General features: G+C 34.7%; 1 protein-coding gene across 1 annotated transcript in view; it reads right to left on the bottom strand.

Moving 5' to 3' along the window:
* Nucleotides 1-20180, bottom strand: part of LOC124368760 (terminal uridylyltransferase 4-like) — a 65229-nt gene that overhangs the window by 19062 nt on the left and 25987 nt on the right. The window contains exons 10-12 of the mRNA XM_046826109.1: nt 12017-12280; nt 5901-6124; nt 4040-4187 (exon numbers count right to left, since the gene is read on the bottom strand). Coding sequence (XP_046682065.1) covers nt 4040-4187; nt 5901-6124; nt 12017-12280 — 636 coding nt within the window. The remainder of the gene's footprint in view (nt 1-4039; nt 4188-5900; nt 6125-12016; nt 12281-20180) is intronic.

The following is a 20180-nucleotide window of genomic DNA, read 5'->3' on the forward strand; positions in this document are numbered from 1 at the left end:
AATAAATAAATAATTAATTTGTTTATTGTTTGTAATGGTTTTATTTCTGACTTGGGCTAAAACAAAACCATGATATGCATCTAAATTTAGTAAACAAATATACCACTGTTAGTATTATTTAATAAAATTACTCACATAAAAACATTACAGGATCATAATAAACACGTTTTATGCTATAATCAATCAATATTTTCAGTTAACGAACGTAATAAATGAACAAAATAACCAATACAGTCTGTCAACAACTGTGCCGGGCCGTAGCAACAGAGTTGAAAATAAATTCCAATTTATAAACAGCTGATTGTGTCATCTGTCCACTCGCTACGACTATTGAAAAAAACAATCTGTAGAAAGGACAGATTCTGATGTTTGCAATGGTGCCCGAATCACGTTAATACGAGTTTACGTACTATAATAAGTGATATAGTGACGCCATGACTATCAACGCCTAATCGTCAATTGCCAACCTCCGCGGGACTGTCACCGATGAATAGTCGTCGATTGCCAAGACTAGGGTTAATTTGATTATCTATCTACGCTTTTTTATACAGGAAAAAATACAGAAAAAAGCTTTAGAGATCAATAAATAGAATACTGCTGTTCAGCTGTTGTCCGTATATAGAAGTGACTTAGCAGATTCATGGTGATACGTATACGTAAATATAGAAAATACACACTACACACGAAGTATAATTGATCATCATGTTCTTAAAAACAAGTGTACTTTGCATATTTTAATTCCCTAATTTCTAATGTATTTGATGTTCTGGGACAATTCCTGCGATTCTTTGTGAAGCAGAAAAAGAGTGTAAAAATAATGTCTGGTGCTGGCTTAGTGAGCCTTACAAACAAATTTTTCAATCACTATTTTACTGCTTCCATCAATGTTTATATTACAGTGTGTGCTTTTTTTTTAAAATGCAATTATGGATAAATTTTACAGTAGAAACTACAAGTATTGTTATTATACCAGAAACTTTTGTACTTGAATATCCACTACACAAAACTATGTTCTTTGAAAAATCTTCATTTTATACTTGTATTAATATTTACAACCTTTTCCAAAACAATATAAGAAGTCACACATCCTGAACAGTCAAGAAGGAGACAATAGCTTTCTTTTCAATCACTGTTTCTATGGCGTGTTGTGCTATCTAAAATTTTCTTTAGGATCAATACTATAAATTCTCTGTATTCATGGGGTTTGGGCCAGCCTGCAGAATGTTCTATTGCTCTAGTCAAAAAATATTTTGGGTTAAGGTCATGTTTGTAAGTTTTTAACTTTAGAAAACAAAATTTAAATTTCTTTTGTATTAGTATAGTTTTAAGTTTTGACAATGCACCTATTCAAATATGGATGTATTGTGTAATAAAGATGACTACAACAACGATAAGGCTATTACAACACGGTAAAACCAAGTTTCAATAAACCACCTCCGTGTTGTATGTATGTTAACCCATTGCGGATCGTATTGTTTTGGCGCGCGGGCACCAGCGGGCGCGAATTAATTCACGGGCAGCGGCCGCACGAACAGCAATGGTGCGCCACATCGTATCGCTCGCTATTGTATACTAGAAAATTCAGCTGCGAAGGTATTCGTTCAGATGGAACATGGGCCTGCTGGGGTATCCGTGATGTAGGAACTATAACACGCGAGCAAGGTTACGGCGTGGCAGGGATGATGTCTGAATCATAGTCTAAATAAAGCGGCTCGGGCGAATCGATTGCAACATCCGGGCCATTGTCTAGACTAAACCCACCAACATTTACGTCTGCGTCGTTTAGTTGTGTCACTAACCTCAAAAGTATTATAATAACAACTGAGGAAAACACCCAATCAGAAGCGCTAAAAAGCAGAGAGTAAACTCATATGAATGATTTTTCAACTTCGACATACAACTGCGATCTGTAGGATATTTATAAAACTTTTGAAAACTCTATACGTAGACCGTTGTTAAACACTCTTAGTAGACAAGTGAAGACGATCTATCAGACATTAACAGAACTATTTAGAGGGAAATTTAAAAGCAGACCGCTTTTGCGACCTGAGCTCGTCACCGTGCCGTTAGGTCCGGCCGCTGCGTAACGAGCCCAGCTCGTCAGTGATCCGCAATGGGTTAAATAGTGGAGTTTTACTTTAACAAAGTAAGTACAGTACAACCTCATTTATTTGCCTTGGAAAATAGGCTCTCAGAGACAATGTGCAAATTGTGTGATTTGTTCTCGTTCACATCAGGGCTTTCGGTGGCCGCGAGACCGCGGCCTTACTTATCTGTAACACGAGTTGGAACTTGCTCAACAATACTACGCTTCTAGAGCCAGTCTGACTTGAACGTACCGAGTGATAGGACATACGAGCGCTGCAACTGAGCTGAGGCTACCTTGACCGCGAGTGGATAGTGCCGAGTAAGTGAACTACTGATTATGATTGCTAATTTGTGTATTGATTCTCACCTTTTGATTATTTTAGGTGACCGAATTATTTAATGTGAATTAACTAAACCAAAGTTATAGTTTGCCCACTTTAAAATCTGCTCTAAATTGCGTAAGATTGACAAAGCCTTTTGTAATTTGTTGTTTTTGTCCATAGGTGCTCTCAAGGAACTTTTTTGAGATATATATTATATGAATATGTACACTCACTCAGTAAAGTGCCAATTCATCAATATATTATTGCAACAGATATATTGAAGTAGAGAACCATGAGTAAGTAAGGCGAGCAGAAGTTTAAGTAGAAGCTTAACAATAAAAACTGTGTGAAAGGTATTTTTATTGTAATTATTTGTTTTGAATAAATTTATTACAAGTAACTGTTAATTTCTATTTATTTATTTCATTAAATTTCTTATTGAGAAGTCTTAAAATTTAAAATTTGATTTTACTCAATAAAGTCCTTTATTTTCAAATCAACCGAAGTTATGTTTTAATTTATTAGCAAGTAATAAGATCTACGAATACAATTTTATACTCGAGCTTTGGGTATAAGGTTATTCGGATTGGTTTTACAGAGTGGGAGGAGCCAAATTGTTTGAATAATAAATCATTATTATTCATTTCCAGTGTAATTTTTTCCGTGAACACGTTAAGCGTTCACAATAATGCATAACATCACACGCATACCCAGGAGTAGATTAGTATAAATTTGAACAAAGAATGTCTAAATAAACCTTTATAATATTAGATTTAAACACAGAGCCGATAACACATGCATCTACACAGCACAACTCATCCCCACTCTATCAAAGATTTTGGCACCCACTAGATAGGCCTTAGAGGCGTTCAGGCGTAATTCCACGGATGGTAGTTTCATACCACTGGCTGTTTGACCGAATGCATGAACCAAATGTCCGAACTTGTGGCCCTTTTTATACTGAGCAGGGTTACTATTGTAACAACCTCGTCACCAGTAGGTAAAACTAAATATGGAGGTCATGGAGGTGGTTCACAACGCATTGTTAGACTTTTCACAATGTTGTAGTAGGCCTATGTATGAGAGGTAGATAACTGTAAACTTGGAAGATATCAATGATTGGTTTCAAACCAAAATAGCATCAGAGGAATGACCAACGTATAAATTGCTTCAGCAGCTAGCTCTTATAGTAACAGAGACCAGTGAAAATTATTCTGATGATGAAGAATCAGAAGTTGTTGTGACTGGTAAGGACTACAGGGTCAATCTATTTTTGATTCTGATTATTTTGTTAAGTCATTGAACTGAGAAACAGTACTAAAAATCAAACTACTCGTTGAATGGTACAATAAATATACCCTGTTATCCTATTAAATATAATTTACAATTTCAAACTGTTATCGGAATATATTTCTAAGACTAAAAACAAAAGATTGTACAAGAATAGTAATTTTCTAAACCGACCCCCTCACCTTACTTGGGAAAAGTATTAATATCATTCCTTTTTTATTCTTACGGGACTGAGGCACTCCTATTACTTATCATTAATACATAAATCTGTATAATGGACTTGCGTTTACTTAATGACTACAAAATATAAAATACGAGAAAAAGGTAGCACAACAAACCAAAGATGTGTTGGCACAGGTGGTCAAGTACACTCATAGCCTCTGGGGTACGTTCTGGCAGAGGTTCCAGCGGTGGTAACCTCTCTTCAGGGCAATTGTCCTTCAAATGGCCCTCTCGTCTGCATACACTACAGATTCTGGGTGCTTTCTAAAAAAATATAAGAAAACAACAATTAAAAATAAACGTTTGATTCATTCCAAAACTTATGAGAGACAGAGATAAAATGTGTATCTGCTTTTAAATATACTATTACATCAGCGGTAACGTTTATTGAGACCAAATAATTCAATTTATTAAAAAGGAAACAGTTTTCAGTACCTTCATGGACTAGTCAAAGGCATTGTTAGTCATAATAAGCTAATAGAGATTAAAAACAATAGATCGGAGTGACAGGCAAAGATCTAGATTGTTTTCAATCTTACTTGTTTAACAAATGACAAAATGTAGAAATTACACACATCAAAAAGACAACCAAACTACAAAGCAAAGGGTTTTCAACAAGGGCGAGTTGATTTTGGTAGCTTGTTGCAGGTATATATTTTTGGTTACATTTTTCTCATCTATTGTATTTTATTCTGATACAGATGCCAAATCACCATGACAAGTTACGTAATTCAGTGGCATGTGCAAATAATAACACTTTATTATCAAAAATTAGTCTTTCTAAGTTAACTCTTTAATGTTTGATGGCCAGTTTTGAGATGAATGGTCTAGTAAATACTCAGGCAACACCTGTAAATCAAAGGAACAATAGATCAGCCGAGAAAATCACTTCGGTTTGTCAAAATGTCCAAGAGAACTCTAGGCACTCAATTCCTCACCATGCACAAGAACTTGGCTTTCACAAGCTTCAACTTGGTGAATTTTGGCAGATTTTGCACACTATATGAGTGAGCAACTATCTATGAGTGTGGCTAACTTCAACACTGGTTTATCAAAGGCCTAAGCTGGCCAAACAAATTGTTGATTTACAGATGCCCTTTGAGATAGTCTAGCAATCTGAGCTCATCCTACATCCTACCTGGCCTCTCTTAATGCTGTTTAATACAGATATTAAGAGCATGTTTGTTTGCTTTGTCGGATAACATTGGCATGTTTTAAAAAGACATTCATAAGTTGAATGGCTCAATAGTTTTATTGTTTATAATTGATAGTCCAGTCTTCTGTTTGTTTACAGCCTGCTAACCACTTGTTTATATACTGTAAGTGTGTTCTTTCATAAGTTTTATATCTGGTTGGTAGGCAATCTTGTTTTATCCCTTGATGAGTTCTTTGGACTAGAAAGCATTTTATTGTCATGATCTGTTTTGACTAGCATCAAGAGGGTACCAATATAATTGTACAATATGTAAACATATGTTTTAAATGTATTGTGAAATACATATATTTATTTATTTAATTTTATAAAAATATATCTATATGACTTGCTGTAATAGAATTAATAGATAACAATGTCAATACTTTTATAAGTTGCATAACAAATAAATATTTATTATTTACTTAATGCTGCTGTGTTTTGTATATGTTATGACAAAAAGTTTTTACATTTCCTGCATATGAATAAGGAAAGTGATGCAAAACTATGTAACAGGGTGTTGGGTTACTACTGAGGTGGGTAGATATAAAAAATATTTGTTTCAATGCAGCATGTGCAACTTACAGTAATCTTAATTCAACCTGAAAAGTTTATTTGGCTGTACTCTGGTTGTAATGTGGTACTCTAAGCAGCCAAGATATGAGGACCTTCAATTTTCAGCAGAACCAGATTACATTATTTTGGGAGTCTCTACTAATACACTCCGTACTGACTAATGTTTAATCCTCAAACCTGTTGGTTTAATATTTAAATAGTTGTTTTACCTCTCCACCAGTGCAGTTGGGAATGTTGAAGTTGTATTCTAGACATTTCGGGTTAACGGATGAGACAATGAGTTTAGCGTCACGTGGTGATACACGCATCATCCGGTAGAGTTGAGGAGCGCAGGTACCCCACTCCAGAGACCTCAGTGGCATATTGTCTATATTGTGGAATTCATTTGCTTGTATCAGCTGGAGAAACTCATTCAAATTCCTCTCCAATATACCTACAACATCAACTCAACATTATTGGACTTAACAAAAAACATGTTGGATGTGCGTTTTAAAGTAGACAGTAAATTTTCTTTTAATTTTACTTTCAACATCAACACTATTTATTTTTGTGCTTTGTGTTCATGTTATCTTCCATATACATCTGAGTGTGTACAATTTTATGATTACAATGATAAACTTATGATTGTAATCCCAACAAGGTTATCCCTTCGCCTAAACTCCAATGGCTCTCTGCACCCTACATTATCCTACACCAGTCTCACAAGAATTACATCTTTCATACAAAAGACAGATTCCTCGAGTGGAACTCTATGAATATTCTTGGAGACTGACGCCTGCACCAACACAAAATATGGAGAGAGAGTTCTCTGCTCTGAGAGAGATCAGGTCCTCCTGTATAAATTCACCACCCTTGTCCAGGCTACCAAAGATGGTGTACTGCTCCCTTGCTATTGCAAGACAATCTAAGATCAGTTGCCTGACATAAAATCTACGGAGTGGATCCTTTTGTAAAATGCAGACTCTGAGAAGATCACAGTGTGTAGCAAAGTGACTTGAAGAAATTCCCTGATTTTTCCAGACAAAACAATAATTTTCCATATCCTAACTGATCAAATAAACAGTGCTTTAAAAGTTAGTTTTATTTATAGATAATTTGAGTACCAAAATATGGTCACAAATACTGATAGAGAGAGTTCTCTGTTCTGAGAGAGATCAGGTCCTCCTGTAGAAATTCACCACCCTTGTCCAGGCTACCAAAGATGGTGTACTGCTCCCTTGCTATTGCTACTGGTTTAAAAGTTAGTAAAAAGCTAGAATTTACACGGGAAAAATAAAAATAATGATAGGCCGTATGTGCAATATATTGGGGTGTTTGGAATCTACAAAACCTGTCTTGCATCTTCTGAATACTCAAAGAAATATAAAATTTTGACGATTACACTAGAGAATGTCTACTCCTGAGGAATGACTTGGTGAATTTCATTGACCTTTGAGACAAAAAATCAGTGACCTGATTTGACAACCATTACAAAAGTAATGTACAAAAGCAACATCTAAACAAAGCAATATTTTAGTGCATATTTCACTTATTAAACTGGGAAATAATGAATGTAAATATATATATATACAGGGTGTAACTGAAATACATGAGATTGTTCCTGAGATCAAAACAAACCCGCAGCCCAAAATTCATTCATAATGCACGCTTTTCCAGATGCTCATTGTTGGTGGTAGCTCTGGTTAGAGTCCCGCGAAAGTATCATGGCTCTGAATATATCCCACTAGTAACGACCAATACATGAAGAATGCATTAGTATTGTTAGATTACAGTCAAGGACTATGAAACAACATGACATAAAGATCCTCATGCACGTTGGACTATTTGTTTGGAACTGTTCAAATCGTCTGAACGATCGTCACTTGTGTGTAGAAGTCGTTTCCGTAAAAAGCTGACCGGAGATCTGACGGGATTTCCAGCCGTCGTTCAACCGATGCCACTTTGACGACAAAAACTGATGAGCGTGGTTGATTCGATCGGCCGTCTGCTGTTTGTAGACTGGCAACAACATTAAGTTGCGTTTACACTGACAAGTAAAGTTGCGAGAGAATTTGCACAACCCTGTAGCATAATGTGAACAAAATAAGCAATTTTACTCACGAGAACTGTCGCAAGTACTTGCTACAGTTGTATCGCTGGTTGTTCCGGGAGTCAAGACGAAGTCTGTTCACACACGGCAGTGATGTCTCGGCAATGTTTATAATTGAAATTTTAATAGCCAACACTGTTATCCAGTTCTTGTAACCAACTGACCGACACTGGTTGCAGCAGGCGCTTATCAGCCGCCAATTCTAGACATTAAATGTTTCTCCTGCCACTCACCCCTCAGCTCATTCTGTCTTTGCTGTCCAACAGGATGCAAACACCCACTTCTTGACATTACTTGTTGTAACTTAACCCACTACTTTCTTCTCCAAAAGGTATCTTATCAAGCTTTGTGCAAATCCAACTGAAATTCTGGTGTACTCAAAAAATCGGGCTGCACCTCTTATCAAACCGTTTAACATTATATTATTTAACAAACTGAATTCTTAAGCCTGTTTATAACACTGTACATTTTAGGCCTGTGCTATCTATCTAACACACGTCTTTTCAAAACATTTTTTCACTCAAGAATAAGAGTTGGACAACTATGTCTGGAGACCCCTCTTCGACAAATGAATAATACTTAAGTAGAAAAAACCTGTTTGTATCGCGGTTACTACTGTTCTGCCGCTTAAAGCGTACCACATTTAGTGCCAAAGTTCGAAACGATCCGTCGGCCGATTTTAACTGTCAAATAATAATAATGTCTTTATTTGAAGCGATTTTCAACATTACATTGTTGTTTTTCAAAATAACTCAAGTCATACATTTTCAATCAAGGCACATACAAATCTATCTATCATCATCCGAGAAATACAAAATTAAACTAATCAAACCGATAATACATGTACATTAAACAGCTATTTAGGGAGTGAAACACTCCTCCTCCAAAGCCAGTCTGAGATTGTTTTTAAACGAGGAATATCCATAAGCCTTTAGACTGTGAGGGACGCTGTTGTATATCTGGGGGCCAAAGTATCTAAATCCATTCCTCCCCATCTCCAGCCTGACCCTGGGCACCTCCAGCATGGCGTCCTGCCGAGTGTGACAGTCCCTAATCTCAGCCCGGGTCTGTAGCATCCCCCTGAGGTAAGAGGGCTTTCCTGTCAGCAACACCTTGTGAACAAGGCAAGCCACCTGAAGTTTGAAAATGCACTTTATCGGAAGGATCCTTGCTGTACGGCGATACTGGCTAACGTGGTCAAATTTTCTCAGGCCGTACACAAATCTTACAGCAGAGTTCTGTAACCTATCAATCAGGACCGTACCCTCAAGGGTCAATCTTCCCCCAAATACAGGAAGAGCATAAACAATAACTGGGAAAACCACAGCTTTGACAATCTTAAGTTTCACTTCCTCCTGGAGTAACCCCTTAAACCTAAACAATACTCTTAACCTATTCATTACACCACGATTGATATTTTGAACATGGTTCAAGAAGGTTAACTGCTTGTCAAGAGTAACGCCAAGGATTTTTACTGTGTCCGAAACCTGCAAAGGAACACCTCCCAAGGAAACTCCCAAGGGTCCATTACCAAGAAAGACTGCATTTGAAGAGGGGTAAAAATTAACAAGTGAACAAGTTCTCTCCTTAGGTTGATTGGTGTCTTCTCAGGTTTTGGGTCTAATATACGGGGCATGGTCACCTGAGGAAGCATCTTCACAGAGTCGCATCCTTCAGGAGGATCCGCTCTGTAGAGGGTGTAATGAGCAGGAGGAGACTGCTGAGCACCTGCTCTTTGATTGTCCTTCAATAGCAAGGGAGCGGTATGCCATCTTTGGTAGTTTGGACAAAGGTGGTGAATTTCCCCAGGAGGACCTGATAGGTTGTTTTCGGCGGTTTGTGGAACTGCTGAAATCATAGACTGGTAGGCCTCATGGCATGCTTCCGAGGTGCACAAATGGCCTATGGGGCTTAAGTGCATGGCAATAGGCCACCCCATAGAAGAAGAAGAACTTTTCCTGGACTTCCGTGACCACTAGATACCAGTAAGAATAACCGGACAATTGTCCTGGTCTATCGTGAAATTCCCTGACTTTCTCCATATTGTTAAAATTCCCTGTATTCATGGTTTTTCCATTCACTAGATACTCTGGAAGATGCTTTCTCAGGTGACTATGTCCCGTATATTAGACCCACAACCTGAGAAGACACCAATCTACCTAAGGAGAGAAGATCAGATGCCACTCTGAGGGTCTACATTCCAGGGTTCAGTTTCTCAACCAGGTCCATGATATAGATAGCATCTTTCTTGGCCATGAACTTGTCAGTTCTGAGGAGGACCTTAGTAGACCAAAGAATATCCTTTTAGTCTCCATCCCCTTCAAGTCTCTGCCCAGATGCCTTCGACATAACGCAGAATCTTGTTGCTTTGTTCTCAGGATATATGGTGGGTCCTGGCTGTCTTCTTCAGTACACACTTTCTCTACCAGCTTAACCTGTTTCATTGCTCCTCAAAGATATATCCTCAGGATAGGCCTACGGAGCAATGACAACTTTCTAGCAAGCCACACAATTCTTGAAAGAGAGCCTGGCATCTTCTGAAGCTCCCTCTCTCACCAATGGGCACTGGTATCACCTGTTAAGACTTTTCACATACTTAGAGGGAACAATCTCAGAATCGCACTCTTCAGATCGCACTTAGACAAGGCGATCATCACCACCAGGCGGCTCATGGCCCTCGGGTTCCCCCGATGTTGCCTGATCAGGCACCGTGAAAGAACATGGTGACACAACTAGTCCCTGTGAAGCAAAGCTAGCACAATATGCGCCCTTAGCAATAAAAAATGAACAAAATTGCATACCAGACACAGATACGCTGAGCAGACAACCATAACAAACCTCCAACACAGACATCCATATACATACACACACACATTTTGAATCATTATGCAGGCCTACTAGTTGATCTTTTCATAAGTTACAAATTGGAGTGTTTTCATTTTAAATCTAGGCTTCCTCTCCCAGTACAAGTCATCACCATGACTTTGCAGCAATTCATTAAATAGCTTTGGAGCCAAGTAACTAAACTAGATATCTACACTTCTCTTTCTTCAAATTTGGCACTAAAAGTCGTTCCGAAACATGAGTAAGCTTCTCTGGTACTTCATTGCCTTAAATATACTATATGAGTTTTTACATGGAAATAAATTTTCTGAATCAAACAGATATATATTTCTTTTAACATTGCAAATTTCATTATTTTGCTGTACTGAAACTACATGCGATGTTAGCAATTTGCCGCCGACTTATTCTTCTGCCACAATCACACATAAACTAATTAAATATACTGAAGGACACACAGAATAACTGCAAGTAAATATACATATGTTGACAAATTGCTCAAATCAATAACAAAATACAGTCGCCATCACACGCTCGCTAGCAAAATGTTCACAGATTAACTTAATGACCGATCAGTAAAGACCATGGACCATTGCAGACTGGTTTTACCCAAAATCAGGTAGTGGATGAGGATTATATCATTGGTACTCCAACCCCCTACTTTCCCTACACGAAGAAAATATATTTTTTTAAATCTGGCTTTGCAGCATTTTACTGCGGGGGCATGTAATAACATGTTAACCCTTATGATTTATTCCCATGTAGACCTCAACCAAGTTTACCCAGAGCACTATTCCCTAGTGATAAATTTCCCCAGTACGCATACTTTTAATACCACTTGGATTTTTATATTATTTAGAACTTAGAAATAGAAGCAAACAATAAATTTACTCCATCAACTAATTGTGTTGCTGGCAAAACTACAAGAAAAGTATGAATAAAACCCAAAGTAATTCATAAATTAGCATGTCATTATTAATTAAAACAAAAACAAAGTTGTGTATATGTACAACTGAAAAAATCACATTTAAAAAGTTTTTATATTAATTCTTTTATAACAATATTCTGTATATAAAGAAATTTGAATATATTTTAATTTATTTTTAAAATATATTAATTGATAACGATATCATATTTATAACATCTTGTTTAGAATGACAAAAATCAACCTTTTTATAGTAATAAATCAATTATTTTGAGATTGTTTTATGTTACATTTGAATTTTTAAATACTTTCAATGAAATTACGCAAACTATAATATAAAATAATAAATAATCGAAATAAATTTAATCTATATAAATGTCTTGGATTTTACTATTTTTGTAAAAGCATTCCTTAGCTCTCCAAAATCAGCCAATCAGAAATAAAAAAACAAAATATAATTAAATACTTACCGGCTTTAGACTGATGAAAGTTTTGATCAAGCTTCAAGAGAAGTTGAATAAATTGTGAGTTGATACTATCATGAGCATACAGCAGAGCCTCATGGTCCGGATGATAATTGGTGGCTGGCACGTAGATGTCACCAAACAGTGGTCCATTCTTGGTCTGAGGAATGCTGAAGTAGCGGCAAGTGGTGAACAGACAGCCCAGAATGTAGTAAAACATCGAGTTACATGTTACGCTGCGTGCCACATTGCGCGTAGGCAAAAACGGATCTAAAACATCAGTCACAACCTGCTAAATACTGGTATGTTACAGGGTTCCAAGTATTCATGTTTGTATGTAATATATATATTGATAAACAAATTATTGTAAGGACTAGGCCTAGTATTTATAACAAAGTTAACTCTAACAGGATCGACAAACTAGTACATTTTCTAGTACGATCTAATGATTACATTCAAATGTGTCAACAATTTAATATGAAACAAATTATATTTGGATATATACAACTTAGACATCGACATCAATGTACAAGGATAACTGGTATAAATAAACATACACACATGAACAACGTACATACAGTATGGGCTAAACTACAAAAATTCAGTACCATTCAAACAATTTTTGTATTTCTATTTTCAAATCTGAACCTGACTTCAGTTTTAGCAGTAATTATAGATTAGCCCTAAATATGAATTAGATTTTAATTCTGAACTTAAAATTTTAATTTTTGTCTTGATTCAGGTTATAGATTTGTTTCCGACACTTTGCTATATATAGTAAGGCTGTTTAGTTGTCTGAGGGCCAGGTTGTTGGGTGGGAGGTGAGTCTTAAAATTGAATTCTCATTTCATCACCCCTTCATTGATGGCACCAATTTTACTTGAATGAGCATATTGCTTAGTTTTCTGATATTCTAGTAAAAGGTTTAAGAGTAGCTTTTGAAGAACTATTCTTTTATATGTCAGTATGTGTTGTGCATGAATAAATTCTTCAGCTCTACTATACTTGTACTGAAACAATACACTGTTTTCGATATTCATTTTTCTCATCTACATTAATATTGAATTTATAAACCCATAATGGGACGAAACATGAATTAGTAAGTTGATGATATGATTCTCTGCATCAGATCAAAAACCAAACCAGATCTTGCAATCAAAGTTTTTAAAGAACTCCAATGCATTAATTGATTTGAATTGTTCAAAAACAGTGATCAATTTGGCAGATGAAGCTATATTAGAAGAATAATTCACCAAGAGATAGATCTTGATTAAGGATTGACATGGTACAATCAAAATCAAAAAAATCAAAATCACTTTATTGTCGTATAAATCTCATGATCATTGACAAAGTCATAAATACAGCACATTCTGGTAGCCAAGTCCAACATAGATAGTTAAAAGTTAAAAGTTTCAACACAGTTACATCAACAATATCAGCATTAATGCACTTAATGTAATTTAATAATAATTTACATTATTTGGCTCAATGCAAAGAACTATACAGTAAATAACAATGGTTACCACTGTAGTTACATCGATGGGTCTGCATTGAAAACATAACAATCTTATTAAAAACAAAACAGACTTATTGGAGAAAAATTCTTCTACAGAGTAGAATGGGTTCTCCAAAAGCCATAAATTAATATTTCTTTAAGAAAAGTGTTTTGTCAAACTTTGGGATTAAATGTGACAGATGGTTATATACCTTCAGGGAAAGTACCTGATGACTCTTTAAAGTTTTACTTAATCTATTAAATTTTATTTTTGATAAATTCTTGCATCTTGTATTGTGCGAATGGGTATCACCAATGGGCTTTATTAAATTTGGATTTTTGGAAAATATATTGAATTAAATCAAATAGATACAGGTTTTATGACAGTTTGAATGTTTAGTAATCTAAATAGCGGTTTACAGTGTTCTAAGCTAGATGATTTGGATATAATTCTTATGGCCTTTTTTTTGGAGGATCAGTATGTCATTGATCCTACTACCATTGCCCCATGCAACCAGCCCATATCTAAGTATTGATTGAAAAAATGCAAAGTAGGCGGTTTTGACAATAGTCGGTGCTAACAGAAAAGGTTAGTCCGCCTAAGGAGGTAAACTACTCTTGACAATTTAGAAGAAATATAGTAATATGAGAGTCCCAGTTCATGTTTCTATCAATGTATACTCCTAGGAATTTTACATTGTCTGAGAGGACTAATGTTTAAGTTACGACTGTCAACTGTCCTCGTACTGAAAAATAATATTGTGCGTTTTTGATTCATTCAATAAGAAACCATTGCTTGTGAACCAATTTGAAGCATCTGAAATAGAATTTTTTGAAATTAAACTAAGTTCACTTAAATCTTTGCTAATATTTAAAAATGTAGTGTCGTCTGCATAAAGGATGGTTGAAGCTGTAATTGAAGCAGGCAGATCATTTATACAAATCAAAAACAGCAAAGGTCCAAGTATGGATCCTTGCGGGACTCCGTACTTCACGATTACTTCATGAGACCAGCTTTCCTCAATGCAAACTTTTTGTTTTCTGTTATTAAGGTAAGACTCAAAAAATAAAATCGGCATTTGACCAAAACCGTAATATGCTAACTTCCTTATAAGAATCATTATGGTTTACACAATCAAAAGCCCTGCTCAAGTCACACATAGTGGCTTGAGCAAAGGCCTTATCCTCCAAAGCCAGAGACACATCCCGCAACAATTTATCTAGAGCTTGAAAAGTGGAACAATTTTTCCTAAATCCCAAATTGCACAGAGCTAAGAAGATTGTTAGTTTCGAGATAATTGCTAATTTGCTTATGCACTAGAGCCTCCAACAGTTTGCCAAGAATCGGAATAAATGGATTATCGGGCGGTAGCTCTCTGGTTTATTTTTGAGTCCCTTTTTATAAACCGGACAAACTCTTGAAATTTTCAGCTCCTCGGGGAAAATAACTATCCTTTAGACAAAGGTTTAAAGCAATGTGTCAATGGAGATAAAATGTGAGGGGTTATTTGCTTTAATCATATTATTAGACATACAATAAACGTCACAGCTGTCAGAGTTTTTCATATTTTGAACTGAATTTAGAATATGATCTGATGTTATTTTAGCCACTGAAAAGACTGAGAGGGTTTATTGATATTACTTTTTATTAACAGATCACTTGCAGAAATTGTTGCATTGTCTAAGTTGGCTTTAATATATTGAGAACAGAGTCTATGAAATAGTGATTGAAAACGTCAGGGACTAATGCCAGGCTTATCATCACTGGCATTGGAAAAAAAACAGTTGTTGCTATTAATAATTTTCCAGGCTGCCTTGCATTTATTTTTGCTTGTATTTATAAAATGTTTCATTATGGCGTTGCTTTGCTAAGGCAATAGCTTGTCTGTAATTTTTTTTTTTAGATTTAAAAAACTTTGCCATAACTGGGTATCATGTTTTGCAACTTTATGAAGGTATATAAGATTACTTTTCATTTCAGACAAATCTGAGGTATACCACTCATTTCCTGATATATTATAATTTTTTCCATTTGATTTTTTTAGTTTTTTAAAATAAAATAATACATTTATAATGGTTGAAAAGAAATTATTGAAAAATGTAACTGCATCACATTGTTTATGCTGGGTCATGAATTTATCCCAGTCATATGAGGCTAGTGTTATTACAATACTTATCACATTAATGGAGTGTCCTCAAAGGTCATCTCAGACGTTTAAGCAATTCAGAAAAATTTTGCTATTTGGATGTACAGCGAACTTGACCTAATACTTGAAAATTTAGCTTAAGGTTTAGATTGTGAGACGGCTGTTCTAAATAAAAAAAATTATTGAATATTTGGAACACAAAAATAAGCTGCCAGAATCATTTCCAAATTACACCAAAGAATCATGTACAATACCCTTCAGGAGCTTGGACTGCTAACTCTATATCCTTAATGTCATGCTGTACTGTCAATTAACTTAGGACCAGGTAATTTACACTTTCGTCATTTTGAAAATTGTTCGTCACGTTTACAAAATAATATTATAAATAAAAAATTGCTATTTTTAAACATTCAAGGTCTTAATGGCAAAATTACTGTTCTAGAAACTTTTGTAAAAAATGAATTGAACCTATATGTCAATTGCTTATCAGAGCATTTTCTTAAACAATCAGTGGTAACATCTTTTCCAAATAGTTTTTACTGTGCATCTGCTTTCTGTAGAGCAAACCGGATTAGAGGAGGAACATTTATATTTGTCCACAATAATTTTCATGCAAGGCCTCTTGATGTTACAGAATTTTGTATAGAACTTCATTTTGAAGTAACCGCTATATTACTAGATAAATTCAAATGAATAATTGTTTCATTGTACCATTCAACTGATGGTGACCATAATATTTTTCTCAATAAACTTGAAAATCTGTTATTATATTTAACTCAATGGACCAGCTATATGATAGTTATTGGAGACGATTTGAACATTAAATTTGATATTACAAAGAACAAACCATCCGTTAAATATTTTTAAAATTTATAAAGGGAGTACAATTGTTAATGTCTGAACCAATCTCCTACAGGGGGTACAAATTGTCTTGACAACATTTTTATCAATTGTGAGCAGAATAAGGTTAACTCTTGTAACATTTTTCGTTTTCCCTTTTCTGATCACGATGGTGTAATGGCTGACCTTAATGTGCTAGATACTCAAGCTCTTATTCCACCAAATGATAAAAATGGTTTTATTGGGAAAGACATGTACTTACAAATTGTTCTGCCTAAACAAGAAATATGCAATTTAATATCTAGTTTGAATGTTTATGGCTGGGAACACTTAATTAATGAAATTAAGTTCACTGACGCTGAACAATCTTTTCAGTCCTTTTTCTAATTCTTTTAAATAACGTAAATTATTACTCAGTTGTTAAAAAAAAATCACTTATAGCTAAAAGCAATTTTAAATATAAATGGTACACTAGTGAATTAAGGAATATGAAAGGAAAGTTGTTATGTTTTTACTCTTTAATCAGAAGTTCTAGGGAGCCTTCGAATGACCTTCTCCAACTTTTTAACCACCAAAAAAGAGTATAAATTATCCATTAAAAACGCCAAACTTAATCACAACACCAATTATATTAAAACAAGCAGCAATAAAAATAAAGCAGCATGGGAAATCATTAAAAGCAAGAGTAAAAGTACACCCCATAGGCTTCAAACTGATATTACTTCATAAGACTTTGGTAATTTTTTTGACTTAAGTCCATCACAATTTGGTTTCAGAAGAGGTAAATCCACTATTGATGCCATTGACAATCTAATACGAAATATACTGTCAACTTTTGAAAAGCCTGAGTAAGGCCTTTGATTGTGTAAAACACAGTACTCTTTTAGCCAAATTGAAGCATTATGGAATTCATGGATGTGCCCTTGATTTTATAAAATCATACCTCATCAATAGAACACAAAAAGTATATATCAAAGGAAATTGGTCACAGGAAGTCACAATAGAGTACGGTGTCCCTCAGGGATCAGTACTTGGACCCTTATTTTTTATCATATATATCAATGACATAACACTGGCTGTTGATGCTAATACGCTTCTCTACGCTGATGACAATTCTTTTCAATAGTAGTAATAACCTGAATGAACTAAAGAAATTAACTGACACCACAATAAACAAAGCATCAATATAGTTTAAATAAAACTGACTTTTAATGAATGAAACTAAAATGCAAAACATTTTGTTTACTTATAAATCAATTCCTGAAAATAGTTTTAATCTTGAATCATGTAGTGTAATCAAAATTTTAGGAATTCATATTGATAATAATCTTTTATGGGGACCTCACATTGATTTTCTGTCAACTAAATTATCTAGAATTATTTTTTATTGAGATGTCTATCTTACTGCATAAGTGAAAATTATGTTCGGACTGCATATTTTGGATACTTTCAGTCAATTTTGAGATATGGATTAATAATGCAGGGAAATAGTGCTAGAGTTCAGGAAATAATGGTGCTTCAAAAGAAAGCTGTTAGAATTGTTGGTAAAGCTGAATATCTCGATCATCATAAACCTCTTTCCATTAACCAAGGAATTCTTACAATAGTTAATTTATATCTGTTTGACTTATCTGTTTACATTTTAAATAATAAGGACTTAATAAACCATACACAAACACATAATTACGACACAAGAAACAGAAATAACATTTTAATTGACTATTGCTGACTGAGCAAAGCTTTGAATAGTCATGTTGTAATTGGCTTAAAAATGCATAAAAAATTGAAAAATCTGATTGAAAAATACCCTCTTAAAATGTATAAAAATGAACTTTATGAATGGCTGTTACAAAACCCTTTCTATATTATTGATGAGTTTTTTTCTATTAACAAAATAGACTTTTAATGATTGTATCAAGATAAACTCATGATATAATCAGTGTAATTATTATATACATACTATTTTTGTATTATACTTATTAAATATTATTTAGAGACAATGCTTATTTAGTCTGTAGCTGAATTAGACTTTGTCAATGCATGTAACATGTAAATAAACGAATTTATTATAATTATTATTATTACTGCCGATATAAATGCTTATCAGCTTGGGAAAGCAACATCCACCAATACAAAACCAGAGACCGGGACAACTTCCACATCACACAGCACAGAACCACTGCTTTACAAATCCTTTCATCTCATGTTGGTGTAAAGCTAATCAACAAGCACCCGAAGAGATAAAATATAAGTTATTGACCCCAACATTTAAATCTCAATTACTAATATCATCTTACTCTGTTGACAAATTTGCAATGGGCCTCTGGGATGACATTCAATAACAATGTGAAAAATCTTTGTGAAAAAGACAGTAACAGTCTTTGGTCATGGTTGATTTACAGTATACTTTACTTGATAGCCTTTCTTATTTTCCATGTTAATAGTTTTCATATCAAGATCCCTGACAATAACAAAAGGGATAATTGATGAATAGTGTCGTTGAAGAGAGAGCGCTCAGTGGGAGGGGTCAGCTCCCTTATCTGGCCCGTTACGCCCCTCCTACATGAGTGGCGGGTGGGTACTGTGACCCTTCACGATTTATCAAAGTAAGTTCTTAAATTCAATGTTCTCAAAGTGCCAATAACCATATAAAGAGCAGTAGCGACACAGTGAGTGAGTTGAGCTGAAAAAGTGAACTTGTTAAGTGACAGAATTAGTGGTAATACTCCTGATCATGACAAAGGAAATTTTGTTAATAATTATTAACTGTGACAGTTTTAAATAGACTTGTGAGTAGATAAATAGATAGACAATATAGTTAATAGTGGTATTGTGACAGTGTAAATTAGTGACAGTTTTATAAACAATTATTTTATTTAAGGCCAGCCTAGTTTTAAGTTTTTAAATATTATATTTAGATTTATTTATAAGACAAATAAATATTTAGTGGATTCAATATTTGCAGAGTGTTTCATTTAAGCAAACTCATAACAGTATTAATATGATGTACATGAGCAGTCTGGAATCACTGAGCAGTCCCAAACTCCTGGATTCTTGCCATTTTTCAGATAGAAAAGGTTGAATCTACCAGAGAACGAGTTTTCTTTGCATCAACTCTACTGCTTATACATATACTGCTGAGATACAACAGAACTATAAATCAGTCTATCTCAATGAATACACTTTTCACAATTGTCAGTAGCAGAATAAAAAAAAAGAGAAAGGGCTTAAGTATCAAAAATTGTTAAAAACAGTAAAACCTTGTTTGTCCAGATTAATTGGGACTGGAGACCCAGTTAAACAAAAATGCAGATAATCCAGGAATACAGTAAAATTACGTAGATTACAGATAATGAGAATTACAGATAATGAGAAATTTATTTGTTACAAATATAACAGTAAACGAGTAACAATTTACTATTTGATTTTGCAGAGATTAATTAAAGAGAGAAGAAATAACATAAAAAATAGAAATGTTGTTTACGGTTTCATAAAAAAGTCGGTCTTTAACTTTGGTACACTGTTACGATACGAACAAGTTTCAAGTTTCCGCTGACAAAGTGTCAAACACCCAAAATAAAGCATCGGTTAGTCTATCTGCACTGTGGCATCAGAGTGAATCATGACTTCTTCCAGTTCTTCATTATCAGAATCGTTTTCACTGTCCTCTGTTATCATTGAAGAACAA

This window comes from Homalodisca vitripennis, chromosome X, assembly GCF_021130785.1.
Source record: "Homalodisca vitripennis isolate AUS2020 chromosome X, UT_GWSS_2.1, whole genome shotgun sequence".
NCBI classification, from domain to species: Eukaryota; Metazoa; Arthropoda; class Insecta; order Hemiptera; family Cicadellidae; genus Homalodisca; species Homalodisca vitripennis.